The 22,648-nt window shown below is 39.4% G+C and overlaps 1 protein-coding gene across 3 annotated transcripts; it reads left to right on the top strand.

The window, feature by feature from the left end:
• Positions 1-7,311: 7,311 nt before the first annotated feature.
• AGA (aspartylglucosaminidase) lies at positions 7,312-22,648 on the top strand. Of its 3 annotated transcripts, none has more exons than XM_080405315.1 (10): positions 7,389-7,526; positions 8,561-8,640; positions 9,391-9,544; positions 10,156-10,268; positions 14,978-15,090; positions 16,097-16,208; positions 18,245-18,320; positions 19,144-19,251; positions 21,363-21,496; positions 22,310-22,648. In XM_080405315.1, exons 2-10 carry the CDS (start codon positions 8,574-8,576, stop codon positions 22,408-22,410), a joined length of 978 nt encoding a protein of 325 aa, XP_080261441.1. In that variant the 5' UTR covers positions 7,389-7,526; positions 8,561-8,573; the 3' UTR covers positions 22,411-22,648. The 3 variants fall into 3 exon arrangements, with proteins under 3 accessions (XP_080261440.1, XP_080261441.1, XP_080261442.1); XM_080405316.1 differs by lacking the exon at positions 7,389-7,526 and adding an exon at positions 7,618-8,477; XM_080405314.1 differs by lacking the exon at positions 8,561-8,640 and having other exon boundaries at positions 7,312-7,526.

Below are 22,648 nucleotides of genomic sequence, written 5' to 3'. Positions count from 1 at the left end.
TGCACAATAGAAAAGAAAAAAATACTCCATATAAGTTAATTTAAGATTACTTTGGTAGGTAGAAAAGAAGAATACTAGGCTCCTAAGAAGCAGGGTGGAGGTACTTCCCTCATCCATATCCCATTCTATATAGCTCTGTTCATTCTCTCTCTCTTCTCTAACGTATGCTGCTCTTCCTTTGTGACTTTCACAGCTGCACTACAGCTCAAGTTTTCATTTGTCTTCCCTAGAGACGCTCTGCAGCTGTGCAGGCACTGCTGCACGCCAGGAGACAAAGTCCTCTGAACATACTTGCGTGTGAGTCGTACTGGCTGCATGGCCTGCAGGCCGTTTCGTACATCTCTGAAAAGCAGCCGATGCAGATCTAGCCCCAGTGTGTCCAGATATCTCTATACTTAAGTCCAGGCCGTTCAGTTCTTTGTCACAGAATCATAGAAACATTTTGGTTAGAAAAGACTCTTAAGATCATCAAGTCCAGCCATTAACCTAACCCCTACCAAGTCCACCGCTAAATTACGTCCCTAAGGGCCACATCAATTATTTCACTGCTGTCCGTTCAGGCGGTTATATTCCAAAAAAAAACTTCATAAGATTTAAGTCAGATTTAAGTCAGTTGTTCAGAAACTAGCCGTAGGCCAGGACACATTTGCACACAGTTTTAGATTCCTACCTCCTATTTTGTCTGTAGTTTCATATTGTTGGTAGTTTTGGAACCTAAGCATGAGTCAGGAGCTTGAAACAGTTTTGTGGGTGTAGGCCAGGTGCATGACTCCATCGCAAACCAGCATGTATTTGAAATGTCATAGGGTACTGCCTCCAAATATAAATTTGTAAACACAAACTATGTTTTTTCACACTACATCTCTGGTAATCCTGCTTACAGGGGAGTTAGAGATGATAAATTAGCCCTATTATGTAAAGCAACATAAGCATGCAAATCCTGGGTGTTTTCTGGTGAGTGAATAGTCTGTACAAGGGTTAATCCAAGCAGCAATACAGCACCTATCAGTCTTAAAAGAGATTTCACAAAAACAAGCTAACAGAGTAATTCCAGTAGAAGAGACACCCCTATATTTGTATTGCTTGTGATTACGGATTTGAATCTCCAGATGAAATATTGACAGCTACAGCCAGGTACTATATGCTTATCTGTACTACAGCTCAACACGTATCTCCCAACCTATACAGCTGTCCTTCATATATATAAACACAAAGAACACATGGTAGAATATGTAATACAACAAATATGTTTGGATAAATAGAGGAAAAGCTGTTAACATAGTTTCACTTAGTAAGAAATGTGTAGTGGTTACACATATATGTATTTTAAGTGAAAATTCTGGCAGATTCTCTTTACACACAAATCCGAAAAGCATTATTTCTATTTAGAAGCTTGATCATTTCCATTGAGTTGCAATAAAGGCATCTTCTACCAGATCTGCTCAAAATTAAGACCTGTTTGGATGGCTGTCTGTACAGTTACTGTACTGTACAGTAACTCCGCAGTTACGACGTACAGTAACACCATGACATTATCCAACTTTTCATCAAGTCTTACAGCTCCTTTAAGTAAAGCCTAAGTGATGTTACTGCTACAGTGATTGACAAAGTTGCGAAACTTCACATTTTGGAGCAAAACTAGATTTGCTTCTACATAAAGAGGAGCTAGAAGGCTTTTGGGAAAATGAACAGAAAATAAAGACACTGGACTTGACCAATTTTAGCAATTTTAGCTTAGTGATAGTTTTGTTTAATATTTTAGAAAATGTTTTTCTGAAAAGGTGTATATGAATGTATTTTTACCGAAGTCAAGACAATGTAAAGATGATCACAAACTATTGTAAATGAACTCAGTAACTGCTGCCTCACACACCATTACACGTGTTGTTACAGACTAAGGGAGCCCCAGGCTGGAAGGTTAGATACGCGTCCTTCTTTTCTCAAATGACCACCTAAGTTAGCTAGTCGTGTCCCTGCACGACACGAGCTCCGGGCAATTGCCCTATGTGCCTCAGGTGAACTAGTTCTGCTGATGAGGGAATAGTAATTTACCAGATACTTCCCCAGTGAAGCCAATGGGGCCACCCACAGCAGTAAGGGTCTGAAAGGTCAGTTTGACTATTATTTATTCACAATCTGAATCTGTATTTATGCTACAAGAGCAATGTAGCCTCCCCTTTCAACGTGACTTTAAAGTCTATGTCTAAAAAGTAATTGTAAAATTAAACCCCCTGGAAAGAAGAAAACATAGGGAGAGATATATTTTATTGACATTTACCTTGGGTATGTGAGGAGTCTAACTCGTAATATTATTCCAAAAGGGAATATCAACGATAACAGCAAACGCATGAAACAACTCCCTTCTCTCAAGTAAAAACTTATAGAATTTGAGAAATATTTATATAGAATGAAAAAACACAAAACCTGAAGCAAAATTCAGCTGTTGCTTCAATCTACGGTCTCCTTTGCATTCTGTGGTGTTGCAGTTGTGTGACCAGGAAAGGTTGATACTATACTCCCATAATCAGACTAAAATCTTGCAAAATAAGTAAATTCAGACTCACACATGCTGCTTAACCGTTGGCTTGCCCCCTTGCCTCTAGGCATCATATCCTGTGATTTAATCCATATGAAAGGTTAATTTCTGGCACAAAAAGATGAACTTAATGTACTGGTAGCTCATAACCTTGTATTTCTGTGCTTTGCATCTCAGCCTTTTCATCTTACAATACAGTTAGTAAAACACTATATGGAGGGGTTTTGTTTGAGACTCTAGTTTGTCAGTCTGAAGCCAAAAATGATGTATTTCCAAATTTAATGACCCTTGTGGTTAGTATCAGAGTCCAGTGGAACTTGCAAAGGACAGTAATTGAATGGTTGGTACATTGCTGAAACAGATTCTCAAAACAACGTTGACCTGATTTGTGTAGTTTAACAGCGGTTTAGAAATGTTGCAGAGCTGCGGATACACCCAGTTCAGACATCATGGAGTAGGAACTAGCTCTTTACCACTTCTCAGTCCCATTCTTAAAATGTCTTCAAAGTTTTTCAACCATCTTTGCACTGAACGCCATGGGGCTGTGATACCTCAGCAAGCTTTATGTGGATGAACTTGGGTACGAGACACAGAAGCCAGTGCAAAACAGGGGGCTTGGTTTGTACAAAGTAACCATCATGGCAAAACACAGAATGGCATTGCATTAGTGTGTCCTAACAAATACTGCAGGGAAAAAACTTGGGCAGAGCATTATGCACAAACATCACACGATGTTCCTTTCAAAGTTGGGGCGTACACGTGGTAAATTGCCTCCCAAAGAAATTTATTGCTTTGCGGTGTTCTAACCATGAAAACATCACAGTGCTGCATGTGTTGGTATGCCCTCTAGTTTTGGTTAATCCTAACTTGGTGAGGAACCTTTTCAAAAATTTTGGTAGGCATACTCAAGCCACATTAAACAGATGTAAACATTGTAAGCTGCCATATTTCTAAAGTAGTATTTGTATAATACAAGTTTCTGCTTACTTTCCTTTCAACATTGAAAACTTTAAGTATGCTCATTTAACAATGTCAAGATAACTTTCAGACTTGGGGGAAGCAAACAGTAACTTGCGGCATTTGTCCAACAACTTTATTATTGCCATGGATCACATTTATGAAGACATCATAAAGTTACAAGGAGTTGTAATAAAAAAAGCAGTTCCAACAATGTAAAGTGGTCCATTACATGTACCATATGACAACTTTATTGCTGCAATGGACCAATATAGCAATTACAAATAGGAAATATATTACACAGAACTTGTTTTGAGACAGAATGCTACAACAGGCCAAAATAATACTGTAAGAACATATTATCTGTGACATGTAGTACTTATTTTGAGGTTACAAAGTGAGAAAGTAAGCTACTGTAACTTAACAATCTGATAAAAAAAGTGGAAAAAAAAGCAAATTTAGCAATGGAAACATGACTGTTATGTTTAGTTATTATTGATGGCTGCTTGGTTATTATAATTAGCATCTGTACTTTTTCTCATTATAGATATTAATGCTCATTAACATATTGCCAAGGATCAAAGAGTGCTAAGCTAGAACACACTGGTGCTATATGCTGCACGAACTTAAAATGAAATGACAACCCATACCTAAAAGCCCTTACAGTACAAGTGAAAGAGAACACATAGCACATTGAAAAAGATTGCTGAGGAAGACATGAAAACGGTATGGGAAGCAGAGGCCTGGATAATCATGTTATTTAAACATTACACATTTTGACAGACCTCACACTGATGCTGAGTTTTATGGAGGATTCAGGTGAGGATAACTAAGCTTTGAAAATGCTTATACATAGCTCTTCTCAAGCATGAAAGAGGGCATAAGGGTCTTTCCTAGGAGATTTAAGAGGTAGATGATGGAGACATTCACCATGAATAAATCTTTTCATCCTTTCCAGTGTTGTTGAGTGAATGAGAGGACACATGTGTTGTAAGGAGTCATGGAAGGGATCAAAAGGTGTGTGTGTGGGGAATTAAAAACTCAAGAGTACAGTGCTTCCACAAATTTACTCAAAACAGAAAACCACAACACAGGGCGATTTTAAAATACATTTTAATTAGAAGCATGATGGATTCAAAATCCTACATGTCAAAAAAAAATATTTCACATTTCAATAAGTTTCCATAGCAAATGCTAATCAAACAGTAGATTATTTTTATTAAGAAAATTATTCTCAGATTTGCTTTTCCTGTGTTTGTGTATGTTACTATTAGAAAGTGTAAGTAAAATCAAGATTAAATTGTAAACAAATTACAGCTATAAATACAATACTTCATTAAATTTCAAAGCACACTTATGGAAGATTTGAGACAGCAAAAAGGAGATGGGCATGCATTTTTGAACAGATGGTGCTAGATAAGGTCACACAGATATAATTGAGGTCAGAATTCAGCCACTGTAGGAACAGACACTCTCAGTGAAAGAGGTGAATTTCCTCCTGTGTTTTTCATTAATTACTCAGTGCCATTCAGTCACAGTATGTTGTCTGTTGTAGATCCTCTCAATAATCCCTTGTCCACAAAAGTCTTTCTCCAGAATATTTTTTTCAGTATTATGCATTTGAAGACAAATTCTGTTTGTGGAAACCCTGATTTGCTTTTTAGCTGCAGAGACAAAAGTCTACCAGTATCTCCATTTATCTTAGCTATAGTCTTGAAGATCTAAGTATTGGGGAACAAATGGATTAAGGTGCATTTTCACTGTTGATGTAGGAAGAAATCATATAAAACAACAGCTAATTTTTATAAAAAATACAAACAAGTTTCAAATTCAAAGACGAGTTTTTAAAATACTTTATATCAGAGACAGAAGGCAAATCAAGAGCCTGGATGGATGTAGCACAACGGACTTGCAAAGTTGACTTGCACAGATACTGCTGAAATTCTCAGCTTTCAGCATGTAAACCCAGAGTTTTATCGATCTTGCTGTTGATTTTACGAACTGTATCTGAGAGCAGTGTTTGATTTGTCAGTTTTTTTCCAGTTAGCATAAAAAATATTATATTAAATAACACTGTATACAGAAAAGCATGGATTCATTACTGCATTTGTTTCTTGCAGGAAGTCATTCACATTTGAGAGCCAGTTAGAAAGATACCACAGAACCCAGTACCAACTGAGGGTCTACACGGGCCTCAAAGCATAATGTTATGCTGTTTCAAGTTGTACAAAATATTCTCTCCACAGCTGTGCAGGCTCAGCCTGCAGATGCGACCATCACAGTCAATACTTCTTTTGAATTGCACCCATATCAAAGTGTTTTTCTTTCATAATGGTCCATTTTATCTGGCTAAAAGAAAACATTAATTAATCAATTTTAGGAATGTGTTTGATTATATTTACCTCTTCACTTATTACTAAATTACTTCTCTGAAAATATTTTCCTGTTTTCTTTCTGCTAATGTCAATTCGGATCTGTATTTTGGCCCTTTTCCCTTCCCTAACAGCTTTACACAGAAACATGTGATGTAAGTAAGAACAGTAACATCAGAAATAAATCAGCTAACAGTACTTACCTGAGTAAAGGTTTCTCTAGACTACTTGTACTTTTGCTTTTGGGAACTGGCTGAAACCAATGCCATGCTATTACTACAGTCAAATACAATACTGTATTTTATTATTTTGGGATTTCTGTAATAAAGGACAGTATGTTTCTTTTGTGACAACTATTTAATTCCAAAGCCTGTGGATTGTTTTGTTATAATAAAAATAATATTGCTTCAGGCTTTTTAAACTAGCTTGGGTACACTTACAATTTATGCATGTCTACAAGATTCAGCTTGTCACACATGAGGTCCAAGTATCTCCACATACTATAAATACAAGACGAGTGACATTGCTGGTAAAGTGTAATTGAGTTTGGCCCATCAAATATTGAAAAGGAGCAACAAGAGTGAGCTGGAAAAGTGAGCTGAGAGGAAAAAGAAAGAAAAAGGGAAAGGCAAAGGGAAAGGCAAAGAAGCATATCTTGTTATTCACTTCTGGTAGGAGCAGAAGCCACATTTTTTCTCGTTGTTCAGAAATAATAGCCAGCTGATGATCAGCGACTGCCTGAGCGTAATCAGCCCTGCCGAGGCGGGTGCCTCACGCTGACAGCAGGCAGGCCTGTGGGCCTGAGCACAGCCACACTGCTATGGCAACGCGTCAAGTGGCTTTAGAACTATTGCTAATGGTTTATAATGAAAAGCTTGAACGGCAGGGGCAGGGCTAAGGTATTGCCTGTTACACATTTTATGATTTCTACCAAGCCAGGCTTTTGACAAATTCTTCCGCATTCACTACAGTAGATCCCCAAACGCACCCTTCGCAGAAACACCTCTGTACTGCTTTTAACGAGAGCATACATGCTCACCAGGCGGCACACACACACACACACACACACACTGCATGCGAATGCCACAAGCACCCTGCGGATGTGGCTTCTGCCCACCCTTTACCCGGGGTGCCCCCACCCCACAGCCCCGCAGCCCCTAATGTCATGCCTGGATTGTGCCCTGCACACAGGGGGCCTGGCCCAAGCACCCCCCCAGACACACAGTACATGCAAGGCGCGTTTTATCTACTCTGCGCCTCGGCCTTTGCTGGTGGCATGGGGGGCACTTAGGCCTGTCCTTGCCACAAACACGCTCCCCACGCAGCCCACAGCACGCCCCAGCCCCTGCGGAAGAGCACGGCCCGCCTGGGCCGTACCACCGCCCCGTGGCGGACAGCGCCCTGCGCCGCGGCCTACGCCGCCATATCGCTCCGCCGCGGCGGGGCCGTGCGCGCATGCGTTGCCGCTGCAGCCCGGTTCGCGGCGGTGCCGTGGGGGCCGAGCCGGGCGGCTATGGCGGCGGCGGGACGTGGCGGGGGCCGGCGGTGGATGGTGGTCGCGCCCTTCTTGCTCGTCCTGTTGCAGCTGGTGGGCGCCGCCTCAGCCGCTGCCCTGCCCGTAGTCATCAACACCTGGGCGTTTAGGAAGGCGGCAGAGACAGGTGCCCCGCCGGGGGGGCCGGGCCGGGCCGGGCCGCACCGCCCGCTCGGCGCTCACGGTGCGCCCTGCCGCTGAGGGGCCGGCGGGCACGGTGGTGGCTTGGAGACATAAATAAGCCTCTGAGGCGTGACCGCGCTTATGTGTGGCGAAAAGAAGCGGGCTTGGACCCTGCTGCTGTTAAACGGCTCCGCTAGCGGCGGGGCTGCTGCGCCTCGCCGCCTGGTTGGGAAGGGCCGCAGCCGGGCCCGGGAGGGCCGGGCCGGGCGCCGCGGTGCCAGCGGACTGCACAGCGAGGCCGAGCCCCGCCGCTGGCCTTGCCATCGTGCTGCTGTGGCGCTGAGCCCCGGGAAGCACATGGTTTAACTTTCAAGGCTGGGGAAAATGGGTGGTTTGGTTTGGGTTTTTTTGGTTTGGTTTGGTTTTTGAAAAAGGAGGTGAGGGGTGGTCGGTATGAGCTGTGGAAAAACTAAATTTAAAGCATTATTTTGTTAATAATGTGGCGTCCAGTCTTGTGGCTGTTCACAGCAGCATCTCATTTTCAGTATCACCCTTCTGAGATTCGTCTTTGCCCCCAAAGATTTAGATAGTTCTGAACATGTGTTTTTGGAGGCCTATGGTGTTTTGTGATGTTATTGCTAGTTGAAGGTTTTCCTTGGCGAGGTAAATTAGTTGTGGGTACCGATTTTAAAAGATTTGTAGGCTATTTTACCATAGTTGAGTTGTAAATAACCCCTTATTGTAGAAGCCTTGCTAGTGAAACAGGTTCCCGTAAAGCCTTGTGTAGGTCAGAAGTGAAAGCTTGCGCTAAGGCTACTCACAGCAATAACAGTAATAGGAATTGGAGCAGTACAGCTCACACTTAAGCTTCTAACAAAGACAAGCATATGCGGAGTTGGATGCTAGGTTTCCTTGGTGTGTGCGGCATTTGTAAAGATGAGGCTTCCTGAGATGGGTGAGACAGTGTAATAGTTTAAATAATACAGTTCTGCCAAAAAGAGCTGTGTGCTGTATGCTTCCACTGCCTCTCCTGTGCAGGGTCTGGCAGGTGATGGAGCACCAGAACCGGCACAAGGAGAGGGAAGCAGGATTGCAACTGTCGATAGCTGCAAGCTCAGGTATATTGGAAAATCTTGGCTGAGGTCCAGCGTTGTGAAATATCATATGTGCAAAGCCTTCAGGCCCAGTTTATTCAGATCATGTCATTTGGCATGTCTGTAATGTCTTACAAAACTGCACCATGAGCTGCGTTCTAAAGAATAGAAGACTAAGGGCTGAACAGAAGAATATGGAGACTGTAATTTCTTGTATATAATTTCTCCTTTCTTTTTGTTCTTACATAGTTGCTAATGTAGGTTTAGATCTTTTAGATCACTGTGGTTTAGATCTTTTAATACTGCACTTACTCTTACTTACACTTACTCTTTTACAAAGCTTTTGAGGACTGCTTGTTATAACTTTTTTTTTTTTTTTTTTAGACAAAAGTTTTGCTTCCTTCTCTCCCTCCTCACAAAAGGCTTTAAACGAACAGTGATAAAGTAATGGTTGATTCTGGGCAGAGGAGGTTATTTAATATATTGAAGTTGTGATGATTGTTAGTAAGTAACGCCTTCCCAGTCAGGAAAAAAGCTTCATTTCTCAATTAAAAACACTAATTAGCATGAAAGTAAAACAATATTTAGAAAAGTAATGCTTTGCATTTGTCTGAACATATTTATATTTTTACTTTATTTTGCCTATAAGTTACAGCTTATTTTTTTATCCACTGTTGTAGTGCGTCTTCATCATGCCTATCTTTAAAACCTTCTTTAAAGCCGTAGTGGAGACAGTTTTCACTGGTGACTTTTAATTATTTGTATTGATTACAGCTTGGAGAGTATTACAGTTGGGAGGTTCTGAGTTGGATGCGGTTGAGAGAGGCTGCAGTCAGTGTGAGATTGACCAATGCGATGGGAGTGTGGGATATGGAGGAAGCCCAGATGAAAGTGGAGAAACAACATTGGACGCAATGATTATGGATGGGTAAGAAAACTCCATGGAGCAAAGAGTGGTCTCTGTAATTTTTAGCACACTTTAACGTAAGAGTTGTTACAGAGGTCTTGTTGTTTAGGGCAGACTGTGGGACAAGTTATATGTTAACCAGTGGAACTAGGAAAAAAACTAATGGGTAGAAGAGTGGCTGTTGTTACTGAATCTTTACATGTAGTGCAGTAATTCAGCTCTAGCTACAACAGTTGCAAAGCAGATGGTTTGTAGTGTTCGAAGTTTTCCCTTTACATTCTTTCCATAAATATTTCACTTCTGGAGCAGCTGTCTTCTATATTTTATTCACCAGTTAAAGCTGTCCTGATTAAAAGCAATTGCAAGCGTGTTGTTCGTGTTACCAATTACTACTGAAAATATTACTGTGAGTGGAGTTAACTGTTACTTGAGCAACATCCCTGTGCCTGTGAAACAATACATGTACAAAGTTTTTCCCTACTAGTGTGATGCCATCTATCTATGGCACAGAACAATTGAAGCAGTATGTTAAAGCAGCAAGCTGGCTAATTTAGATGAGAACAGATTTTGTGTAATGAAAAATGTACAATTTTTCTTGTCTTTTTAATAACTTAAGTATTTCTTGTTTCCAGCGACACTATGGAAGTTGGGGCAGTTGCGGATCTCAGACATGTAAAAAATGCAATTGGTGTAGCGCGAAAGGTCATTGAATACACTAAGCATACATTATTAGTGGGAGAGTCTGGTAATTATTCCTTTAACTGTTTCCAAATCATACGCTCTTCTTAAAACACTTCCTGTTAAAATTGCCATATATTTGTATATACATATATATAGGTGGTAGAATTCCCTGACTATCAAATTAATCTAGTCAATTAATTCAGAAGTGTTTACTCTCTTATTACTTGTGCATGAGTTAGGTTATAGTCCATTATTTGGACATGAAAAGAAAAATATAATTTCATGCTCTTTCCACCAATTTAACTCCAAATACTGACTTGCAGTCCCAAGGCTTTGCTAATATCACTGATACCAAAGGTGTCAAAGTTGATTTGATACAAGACACTGTAGAAGCTGTTAGATGTAAATATTTTATTTAAAACTGTGGAGTAACTTTTACTAAGAAATGACAGAATTAATAGATGCTACAGTTACACTTTACCATTTAGTGTATATTGAGCACTGTTGCGGTATTTAATAGTTTAAAAATATTACTGAGCACTTGAATTTAAAAAATTACATTAGGGGCTGTATTCCTTGTACAACAAAAGAATGATAGCAAACTGGAGGTATAGTTGAGCTTTTAAAATATGAGCTGCTGCTCTTAGAATAATGGCTTCAAAAAAGATGGACATTCCAGGAAGGTGTATGAGCAGTGAGTAGAAGGTTACTTGGCTCACAGTTAAGAATTGTTAAAGTGTATGTGCCTGCTTAGAAAGAATGTGGAGATAAGTGTGGAAATTGATATCTGAGCATTAAGGGTGAGTCAAGTGCTTTGAAATTGATAAGAAAAAATAAAAGATTCTTGAAGGAATTAATGTGTACAGAATGATAAATGCAACAGCAGTTTTTTTGGTGGAGTAAAATAAAATTATTAAAAAAAAAAACAACAAAACAGGACAGTGTTTGACAAGTTCGGAAAAGAGAGATTTGCAGATTCTGTTTAATTGGAGCAGTTGGCCATGATTAGGTTACAAGTGGGTTTGGTAAGAGACTTCATAGGTGACACTGAAAAAGGAATTGGTCAAGTGTTAAACGGAGGAGGAAGAAATGCTCGTAATACTCAGTTCCCGACCATTGGTAGTTACCAAAATGTTTCTGACTTTTCATCAGTAGAATGGGCAGAAAGCATAGGGAAGATGAAGAAATGGAAGAATTAAAGTGCTGATTTAAAATATATTTTCCAGCCTAGTAAGATGGCTCTTTGCATAATGGAGTTGTGTGGACAAGGCTGTTATGCCGAGTCCTTGCTGTCAGTGAGAACTTCCTCAGAAGAAACTGTGTAGCAGTAGTGGCAAAAGACAGAAAAGCTGAAGATATATCTAAGTAAAAACTGGAGATGGTGATAAATGTTAGTGAATAAATCAAATCAGTGGAGAAATTCAGAAAGAATAATACTTCTTGTGGAAGAATGTATTTTCTGTGGAAATAGGAACTAGGATAAAGGAAACTATAGGTGTCTTTACCAGATGAAGATTGATAAAGAGATAATAGAACTGTAGCTTCAGAAGAATACCTTGGAACTTTCAAATCTGCATATGAGAGAAACAACAGTGTATTTTCTAAAAATATTCACATTTTCACCAGAAAGCTAGCTAGAATAGTAAAAACTTTTCATAGAAATGTTTATAATCTCTGCAGGCTTTTTTTTATTCAAGATGCAAAGTAGCTGTGTTTTTTCCTTATTTTTCCCCCAATAATTAAACTGAACTTTTATTTTAAAATATTTAGTATATATTCCAGGGATGTCTCTTAACTTCATTTCTATGAGTGGTTGACACTACAGAGGAAGAGGCAAGCTGTGGCATGTATTAATTTTTAGTTGATCATTTTTGAATGTGTGGCCTGGTAGCGAAATTTTAATGAAAGTAACGTGAAACTTTCATTTTTTGTTAAAAGCACTGATGGAATCTGTTAGTGCCATGATACCTGAATAGTCTTCATAGTTCTGTTACTTTGACTCAAAAAAAGTAGTAGTTTAGGTATTTTTTTAAAAAAAAAAACTTCAGTATGTAGAGAACTTAAGGAAGAGGATGTATTACAGAATCACAGAGTGGTTGAGTTTGGCAGGGACTTGAGGTCTTCTGGTTCAAGCCCCCTGCTCAAGTAGGGCCATGTAGAGCTGGTTGCCCAGGACCATATCCCGATGGCTTTTGAATACTTCTAAGGAGGGAGATTCCAAAACCTCTGGGCAACTCTGGTACCCTTGGAGCATAGAAGTGTGTCCTGCTGTTGAGAGGGAGCATCCTGCCTTTCAGTTTGTGTGCATTGCCTCTTGTCCTGTCACTGGGCACCACTGAAAAGGGCCTGGCTTGGTCTTCTTTGCACCCTCCATTCAGGTGTTATATATCATCCCCGAGCCTTCTCTTCTCCAGGCTGAACAGTCCCCGCTCTCTCAGCCTTTCCTTGTAGGAGAGATGTTCCGGTCCCTTAATCATCTTTGTGGCCCTTCCCTGGACTGTCTCCAGTATGTCCAAGTCTCTCTTGGACTGGGGAGCCCAGAACTGGACACATTACACCAGGTGTGTCCTCCCCAGTGTGGAGCAGAGGGGAAGGATCACCTCCCTTGACCTGCTGGCAACACTCCTCCTAATGCTGGATCCCAGCCTGCGCTGCTGCCTGCCTTTGCTGCCAGGGCACATTGCTGGCTGATTTTCGGCTTGCTGCACCTCGGAACCAGGTCTTCTGCCAAGCTGTTTTACCACTGGGTGGCCCCAACATGTATTGGCACATGGGGTTGTTCCTCCCCAGGTGCAGGACTTTACACTTCTTTTTGTTAAACTCCATGAGAATCTATCAGCCCATTTCTCCAGCCTGTTGAGGTTACTCTGGATGCCAGAGTAATCCCCTTGGTGCTTCACCCACTTCTCCCAGTTTGGTATCATCTGCAAAATTTGCTCAGAGTGCATACAGTCTGCTCCATTATCCAGATTATTAACGGAGGTATCGAATGTTACTGGGCCCAGTGTTGACCCCAGCAGTGCACCTCTAATTACTGGCTCCGACTAGACTTCATACCACTGATCACTACCTTCTGAGCTAAGCCCTTCAGCCAGTTTTCAGTCCGCCTCACTCTCTGCTCATCCAGCTAATACTTCACGAGGATCTTGCAGGAGACGGTGTCAAAAGCCTTACGGAAGTCAAGGTAGACAATACCTATTGCTCTCCCCTCATCTACTGAATCAGTTGTTTCATCATAGATGGTCAGCAGGTTGATCAAGCATGACTTCCCTTTTGTGAAGCCATGAGCGCTGCTCCAAATCACCTTTTTGAGCTTCAGGTACCTGGATATGGTTTCCAGCGTTGTTCGATCACCATCTCAGTGATCAAGGTGAGGCTGAGCAGCCTGTAGTTCCCTTGCCTGTGGTGTAGCGTTTGTTGAACAGACACAGATAGCAACACTAATCAGTTCTTGTGCTGTTAAAAGAGCCGCTTTCTCAATTTGTTGCCTAATTTCTTTAGGACAAGTCTTGGAGAAAGGCCATGTATACTAATGTAGAACTGAGTCTGGTGAGGGACATTCAGCGCAGAATGCTTAAAAGTGAGGAAAAAAAGGATTATTTTGGTTACTATGCCAAGAAATTTTCATGTTTGTCTCCAACAGATAGGAAAGTTTCATAATCGCAGCGTGCCTGATCTTTTCCCTTTTTGTCCTATCAATATTTAGACCACGAAAAAGTTCAGAAAGTAAAAATTACCAATTCTGTTTCCTGGAATAGAAACAAGGATTCAAAAGTCATGAAAGAATGACAGACAAGCATGCACAACCACAATGTTACTTTGAAAAAAAAACAACAACAAAAACAAAAAAACCCACCCAAACCCCCCCAAACACCTGCCTGTTGGTTCTAGAAATGGGAAATAAATATCTGTTTAACTGAAGCTGTCAGTTTTATTTTCCTCTGAGTGCAAGAGACTTTTAATTGTGATGGTTTTTAAAGAAAACACAGAAAAGCTGTCCAGAAATAATTGAAAGCTTTTAATTCTTGGGTTGGAGAAGCTTGTTCAGCTGTGTATTATAGTGACATTGGATTGGTGATATAGATTCAAGCATCTGAATCCAGCAACAGTAGCTGTTAACTAGATAATACGTACAGCTAAAAGATGAAAGAACAGTTGATCTTTTTTCTTTTCTCTTTCCCTAATGATAAAAGCTATTCTTAGAAGTGCAGCATTCTTTCACTGCTTGTGTTGATATTTCTTTTGCTGCCTTGACACATACCATATTAATTTTCAGAACAGGGAAGCAGTCACTCTTAAAACTGCAAGGAAGAAGTGTAATATGATGTAAGCTGGTGGGTTGATTTCGGCAATCAAGTTGTGCTGCTATGTTAGTTACCTTTCATAAAAGACTAGCTTTTAAGGAAAATATACTATTATTTGTATAGTTTATTTAAATATTTCTGTGGCATAGACAGCCCAGGCCACTCTTGCTCCAGGTTATTTGTGTCCAGTTGATTAACAGAGCTGAATTTGTTTCTCTTTCAATGGTAAAGCTTTCATGTGTTAACATAGTTGTAGTTAAGTTAAGGAAATCTGATATTGCAAGTGGAGGGAGAGTTGGTTACTGCAGTTGTACATCACTATTGGCTGATACTGCTCCCTGAAGACATATTTCTCATCTTCGTAGAGAATGTAGAATTTATTGATTTCTAGATAACATTACATGAATGTTTTATCATAAAATATATAAAAAAGTGACTAATGTTTTTGCTTTTGTTGTTGCTTTTCAAGCCTCCCTGTTTGCTGTAAGAATGGGGTTTCCGTATGAAGATTTAACGACCCAGAAATCTCTTTCGATGTATTCACAGTGGCTTAATCAAAGCTGCCAGCCAAACTACTGGAAGGTATGGAGCAGTGGTGGTGGTGAAGGGGTCAGGTGGCTGTTAGAAAGTCAGTAATGCATCATTGCGCCTTCCTTTCAGCTTATATAAAGTAGTGCTTTCCATGTGAAGAAGGAAAAAAAAGGTTTTGCTTATTAAGCAGAACAAACTTGGAGTTACCAAGTATTTGGTAGACTTAGGAACAGTATGTTTCTAGCTCTTACTTCTTAGATTGTGTTGGTTTTGACCTTCACGCAGTAGCATTTTGGTGTAGGAATTAATTTTATTTTTTTAGCTCTAAATTTGCACAGGACTTGTCAAACTAAAGCAAGCAGTGCGTGTATAAATTTCTGAAAGAAAATCTTGTAGTAGCAGTTAAGGTCCTTAAATAGTTAGGTTTTATGCAGACCTGTGAAGACATCAGGTTAGCGCAGCTGTCGTTACACTTGCCTGTTGTGGTGAGGTTGGGTTGTTGTTGGGGGTTTTGTTTTGATTTTTTTTTCTTTTTGAGGGTTGAGGGGAGAGGATTGGTGTTACAGATTTCTACATGTTTGTACACGGTCTTCCTTGTTTCTTGGATATGAAATGCTGCATTGCTGAATCATTTTAATTCAATAGATACTGTGCTTTTCAGTTGTGAAAATATCTTGGCTATGGTACTGACTTGACATAAATAAAACAAGCTCAATTCATCTGGTGGATTTTTTAGTTTTAAAATTGTCTTCATTTTGCTGAAGAATGAGCATTGAGCATGTTTGGGGTTTTGGGTTTTTTTTGACAGTCAGTTGAGCAAAGGCGAATCTTTAATTTGAACAGCATAACTTTCTAGTAGGAAATACTTTTTACTGACCAGAAGTCATTCACTACTTTTTAAGTGAAACAACTTGTAGGATTTCAGTACACCTGTATAATTTAAGTATTAGGCATCTAATGCCTGTGTGGTAGGTTATAGGTATTGATAGTAGTATTTTAAAATGTATCTGTAATGAAGCATAATATATTACTCATGAAAATTACAAAATAATTACAGAATGTGGTACCAGACTCTTCAAAATCCTGTGGACCATACAAACGGCCTGAAAAAGTAACTTGTAAAGAAGAACAGACCACCTCACGAAGTGTTCATAATCATGATACTATTGGTAACAATTTTTGGTAACACTGATGCTGATTTATTTTTTTTTCCTCATTTCCCTACAGATGAGTTTAAAGAAACTAATTTATTTTAAACATACTAAGTTTAAAGAAAAGTATTTCCTATGTGTATTATTTCCTATGTATAGTGGTTTCAAGATTCTGTTACTTATGTGTTAGAATGGTGTGTCTAAAAGTAGGATTTGGTTTTGGTTTCTTTTGTTTTTTTCCAGTGTACTGGCCTCACAGCCACTTGCTTCATTCCTTGCCCTTAGCTTTTGGTCATTGCCCTACTGCTTTTCCCTCTGATACTTTGCCATAATTACTTGGGCAGCTGTATATGCTTAGAAAACTGATCAAGGTTAAAAATTACTTTTCTCTTGGTTATGGTTAACTTGGGTCATGTCTCCCCTGTAGATGTCAGATCAGTTTAAAAGGCTTTGTAGCGGTGGAAGAAATGAATAAATAGTGCTATTGCCAACTGAAAGCCGTGTTTATCAAACAGCCCTTAAACTTATAAAATACAGCTTGCTTTCATTTTTCTTCTATTCTGGCTTTTGACTGAATCAGTAAATTTCTGCAGGAACTACTGTGCTTAAAACAGATTAGCAGTAGTAGTCCTAAAAACTTCTAAGAGTTTACTGATTGAAGACTGTTAATTGCTAAGCCTGTAAGCCAGTTAATGAGCAGATCAGAAAAAGGACTGGAGCAGTTAGAGATTCATGTCTTTCAAGCTTTATACTTTGTAGGCTTGAAACTTGCACTCTGGTTTAGTCTATGTTTTTCTCAGTTTAGCAATTCAGAACTTTTTGCCTGACAGTATTTGCAATACCAAGAATTAACAAGTTGTTTCAAGTGTAAATCTTTCTTCTTTGCTCCCAGTCCACCCTACTAATAACCAATTCACATTCTACAGAAGTCAGGCAACCTACCAAATTCTTATGTTGGTAGGTAGCTTTCTTTACTGGGATGTACAGTCTTCAGTATGTGCTAGAAGAGTGGGGTATCAGGATGAGAGGGGAATCTGCTCAACACAGTTCAGGAATTGATGTATCATTTAGTCCTAAGCTGTTTTGTAGTAAATGATGGTGCTTATGTTTGTACTTCACTGAACTTCAAGTTCTTCTACCCCATTGTTTTATAAATGAAATGTCTGCTTGTGATTTTTGAGAAGAGTCTTCATTCAGAAAGCATTTAGGAATTTGGTAGGAACTGATGACCTTTCTTTTTGCAGAAACTAATGGTGGCCATAGACTCAGTGACTCTATGCTTTTAGCTTCTACTGATCAGGAAACTTTTCTGTGAGAAGGAGGTTCTGCTTAGTGAGGTCAGAGACAGAGAACTAGAATTCAGCTCTCTGAATTCTGCTTCTTGGCTCTCGGTTTGTACTGGAGTTTGATGCTAGCAGCAATTTCTGCTCTCTGTTAAAGAGGTGAAGTCTTGCTCTATGGAGAAGCAGTGGATCCCAAATCCTGTTCCAAGTGGTAATCTACATTTCTCTAACATGAGGCAGTGGCCTCATTACCAGCACAAAATTAGCAAGGGGGGGACTCATCCACACGTTTGACTGCCTGATACATAATTCTTGTTACTTTGGTAGGCAGTATGTCACCTTCTGCTAAATTTAAGCTCATCCTTCCAGTGTTCTTTTTTTAATCTCCCTGAGGTACCATTTATATTTTCTGAACTTTGTTGTTCTGGTCATACTGGTGCAGATGTGGTGACACCAGTTACTTGGTCCCTACTGATTAACATAGATGTGTATTAGGAAACAGTGGCTGCTCGAGCTGCAGTGTACAGCTCTGAACAGTGTGGCGGTCACTGTTTTAGATTCCTTTTTGAGCTCTTGTAATACATCCAGAAAGTTTCCAAATGTGTTTTAAAAAGAACTTGTTTTCTTTAAGAGTGCAACTTTTCTGTGTTTCAGGATATCATTAATTTGAATAGTCTGGGTATTGTGGTTCTGTTTGATAACCATAGTGCCAATTTAATATATTTGTTAGGAGTCTTTCTGAATATGTTTCAAACCTGTTGAAAATTTTAGGTATGGTTGTAATTGGTGGGAGCGGAACTGTTGCTTCTGGAACATCTACTAATGGTGCAGTCCACAAAATTCCAGGGTTAGTATCTCTGGTGTTACAAAAAAGCTTTTTCCCCATTTAATTTCCTATATTAAGCTTATCTAAAGGTTGTATGTTTTAGACTGTGATGATCACAAAATGGCCTTGCTTATTTCTGGGTACTGCCATGAATCCTAATACTGAGAAACCGATTCATTTGCAAGATGATTTGTGTTTCTTTGAAGGAATGCTTGTTTTTCAGCTGGCTTAATTCACCATACAGAGACACAACTGGCACAGTTGTGAGGCAGCTTGTAAGGCAAGGCACCAGAGACAAATAAGCATTTCCAGGAGCTGCACAGTCTCCGAAGAAATGTATATAGAATTGGAGCCCCAGGGCTGTGTTTTGTCTTTGAGATATTTTTTTTTTTTCTACCCAGTTAGGAATCTTCTCTGTCAACCAAGTCAGACAACTTCAGGATTTAGCAACAAGTTATTGAACATAACTAGTGTCCCCAGCTGTTTACTGTTGCCCACTGGCTGAACCGTACTGCTGTAGCTATAGTCAGTATAACAAGGGGTTTAGTAAAAATGGATTAAGCCTCAGGTCAGTCAGGTTAACACAGATCACTTTTAGTGGTAGTTTTAAGACAAGACTTTGGACTGCAGTGGATTGATGTCTTTACCTGTTCTGTTCTCTGGTGGGTTTGACGCTAACCCAGCTGGAGGCAGTAAGGTTGACAGAGTTAAAAGTGTGCATGAGTCATAAGCACTTGCCAACACCAGGCCAAAAGCCGTTACATTAATGCAATCCTGCTGGAATTAGTAAATTACAGTTTTCTATAGTTACCGGCTTTTGTGTTTTTTCCATTGTTCACTACAGCCGTGTAGGAGATTCGCCAATAGCTGGAGCAGGATCCTACGCAGATAGTACGGCCGGAGGAGCTGCAGCCACTGGGGATGGTGACATCATGATGCGCTTCTTACCCAGGTTTGTCCTTAGGGCAGACTTTGCTAGCTTTCTCTAGCAAAGTGTGAGCTCAGCAAATGAAGTAATTAAGAAGATTTACTGACTTGCTGGCTGCTGAAGTGAGAGTAAAGGGAGGAATGGAAGGGGAAAGAACAGTAGCAGAATCAAGTCATCCTTATGATCTGTCTTAAAAGAAGTAACATCTTCAATATCTTGATGATAGATCCCTTAATACTGCAAAGCTGTGAGCAGACAGGCAATGAGTATATTCCCAACCTGCATGCTTTTTAACAGAACTGATTAGCTTTCTCCTCTAAAGTGTTTTGTTGTAGGGGAAATAAGTGTTACAAATTGTAGAAAGGATGAGGGGTGTCTCACGTTACTCAAGACAACAGGAAGGTGTCACTGCAGCAATCCTGTAGTTGCATCTAATTTGAAAGTGGAAGAGGTGTTTTAGTGCTGTCGTCGTTGCATAACCTGCATAAGATGTCGCTGTTTTCATCACTGAGTCTTGACAGCCATTCTTGTGGATCAGCCTCAGCAGGAATGAGTTATGGAAGTCTGTGCTGAACATCGTGGGCACTGATGCTTGAAGGAACATGGAACAGTGGCCGTCGTATGACTTGAGTGCTTTTCCTGAAACTGGCAGTTACGAATGCCTACTAGCTGTTAATGTTTACAAATGTCCTCAATGAGTTTCAAGCTGTTCCAAGCCAGTCTTGAAATACAAGGCAGTTGACAACTTCATGAATTATCCTGAGGTATTAGATACCAACAGTAGTAGTGACTTGAGCTCCGCTATGAGGTTAATCAATAGAACCTTACATTACAGTTTAGCAGCCTGAAGGATTTGGGTGGAATGCTTAAAACATTTTGTGTTGGCACCGATGAGTTTTAGAAAACAACTCAGACTAGCTGGTTAATCACAGGTTCCTTGTAGATACAAGTATTTTCTAATTCCACGTTATTTAGATATTCCCACATGAAAACAAAGAACAGAATTGACCTGCCAGAAGTAAAGGAAGTGTCAAACAAAGAGCTAATAAGAAATTGCTAATATTTTCTGCCTACCTTCTTTGAGATAGTAAATTCATACTGAGTTTTTGATTAGCCAAGAGACCCCTGTGAAATATAACTTTATATTCAGGCAGTTATCTTTAGATAACTTGAACCTATTTGATTGTTAGAATAAATCAAAGATAATAGAGAGTCTCAAAATACAAGGAAAGTTCTCTTCTGCAGTACTTTGATAGTATCTGTGGTTAATACTATCTGTAGATGATCCTTAATGTAACAAGGGTTGCTCTTGGTATGTGCATCTTTCATCAAAACAAAATCTAGTGGTGTTTGCTTGTGAGTTATGTGTTATCTTTTAATCTTCAGGTTCTGAAAGAAGATGACAACAAAAGTAATTCCTTCTGAGGGCATTTTGGAAATGCAACTGATTGATCTCAAGCAATGCCCATATCATCTTTTGTCTGATGATACTGTAGATACAGAGGAAGTTAATTTTGATTACTCTTTCATTTAGAGTAAGATTGGCTTGCAAAAATTTTGGAAGTGGCTCAGAGTCTTGATCAAAACACTCTACCTTCATATTCATGAAATAAACTGTGTCAATTTTGAGGCTTTCAGAAACTTTTTTTCGAAAAATTTTCTAATGCTTACTGAAACGAGTAACTTTTCAGTAATGTAACATGGGAGGTCAATTTTCTTCGAAAAATTGTCTTGGCATTGGCCTTTTTGAAAACTAGTAATAGCTTTTAATATCAAACTTAATCATACAATGAAAAATAGAAACCACTAACTCTTTAACTGCTGTTCTGCAGTTCTTTAGCTGATCTGTTACTTAGCCTTTTCTATTGCAGATGATCAGAGGGTTATCCCAGGCTTGGTGCTGCCTTAGAACGATAGATGGTATAGATGCCATCTTGCAGTCCCTTTTTAGTCCTGTTTCTAATTACTTTTCATGCAGAACTTGAGTAATAATTGCCAATATGAATTTTGGCTGAAGATTATTTATCACGTGTTTCCATTATTCAAGGAAATCAAGGTGTCTCAAAGGTATTTTAGAATAAATAACCTGAGTATGGCTAACTGTTGCTGTGGCACTGTTGGTTTCTTTTTTTCAGTTATCAAGCTGTGGAGTATATGAGGATGGGAACAGACCCAACGGTAGCCTGTCAGAAAGTTATTTCCAGAATCCAGAAGCATGCTCCAAAGTTCTTTGGCGCTGTTATATGTGCCAATACAAATGGAAGTTATGGTATGTATTTTGCTTAACAGACAAAGCTTGTTGATTCTAACGGTCACAGAAGTACAAATCCAAAGGTGGATTTTAAAGCAGAAGGTTTTAATTATCCTTTGAACACTGCAGCAATACCAGTCTTCATAATATCAAATGCCTGGTTAGCTGCGCAACTATGTCCTAATGTGGACTTGAGATATTTGGATTTCATAGACTTTCACAAAATGTATGCAATTCTTAGTAAAAATCAAAAGTATTTACAACCTTCATGTGTTTTCCTGGTCTGTATATGATTAATTTGAAGGTTTTAAAAAAGAATGCTTTTGCCTCCCCTAGATATGGCATACGGCAGGCAGAATGGGAATGCTAAGCATAGCTTCAAAGCAATGCAAGATCAGTCATTGTGCCAGGCATCTCATTAGTGAACCCTTAGATCAGTAGGAAATACAATTTGCTAATCAACACTGCTTATTTAGTTAGTCTGCTCATTGCTGTTCTTTGATCTCTTATTTCCCATAGTGCTGTGTTTAAGAGATTAGTGTTGGAGGAACTCATTAAGTTAATCAGGATTGAAAGAGAAAGAAGAGGTATTTTCCTAACTTAGGTTACTGTTTTGAATTGTATTATAAGGGCATTAATTGCACTACAGCCATCAGTAGCACTGTATTTTTACTTAAAAATTAAATACATTCAAGATGTCTTGGGTTAAACAGATTGTAAAAGAATAATTATACCATTGTAGTAGAATTAGTAACTGGGTCTTTAGATTATAAAGTACAGTGAAAAAAGACACTAATCAAATTATGCTTTTTTTTTTTCTTTCTTTCCTAGGTGCTGCATGTAATAAAATTCCAGGATTCACTCAGTTTCACTTCATGGTTTCTAGCCCTTTGCTAAGCCAGCCAACTGAGCACGTAGTAGATTGCATTTAATTTCTTTTGGGCTATTAACATCTAAACTTGGAGGAGCAAAGTGCATCGTTCCCCGGGTGTTACTTTTTTAGAATGGTTGTTGCAAGTGTCTACTATGTCTTGTGGTCTGTTTTCTTAAGAACTAAGTAGCCAAAAGTGATGAATAGCAACCGTTTAACTGGAGCTTCACTTTGTCATTTAAAAACATATTGACAGAAATCTGTAATAAAGGGCAGGGAGGGACGAGGGACTACACTGT

This window comes from Falco punctatus (assembly GCF_963210335.1).
Source record: "Falco punctatus genome assembly, chromosome: 1".
NCBI classification, from domain to species: domain Eukaryota; kingdom Metazoa; phylum Chordata; class Aves; order Falconiformes; family Falconidae; genus Falco; species Falco punctatus.
This window is presented reverse-complemented; position numbering and strand designations above follow the sequence as displayed.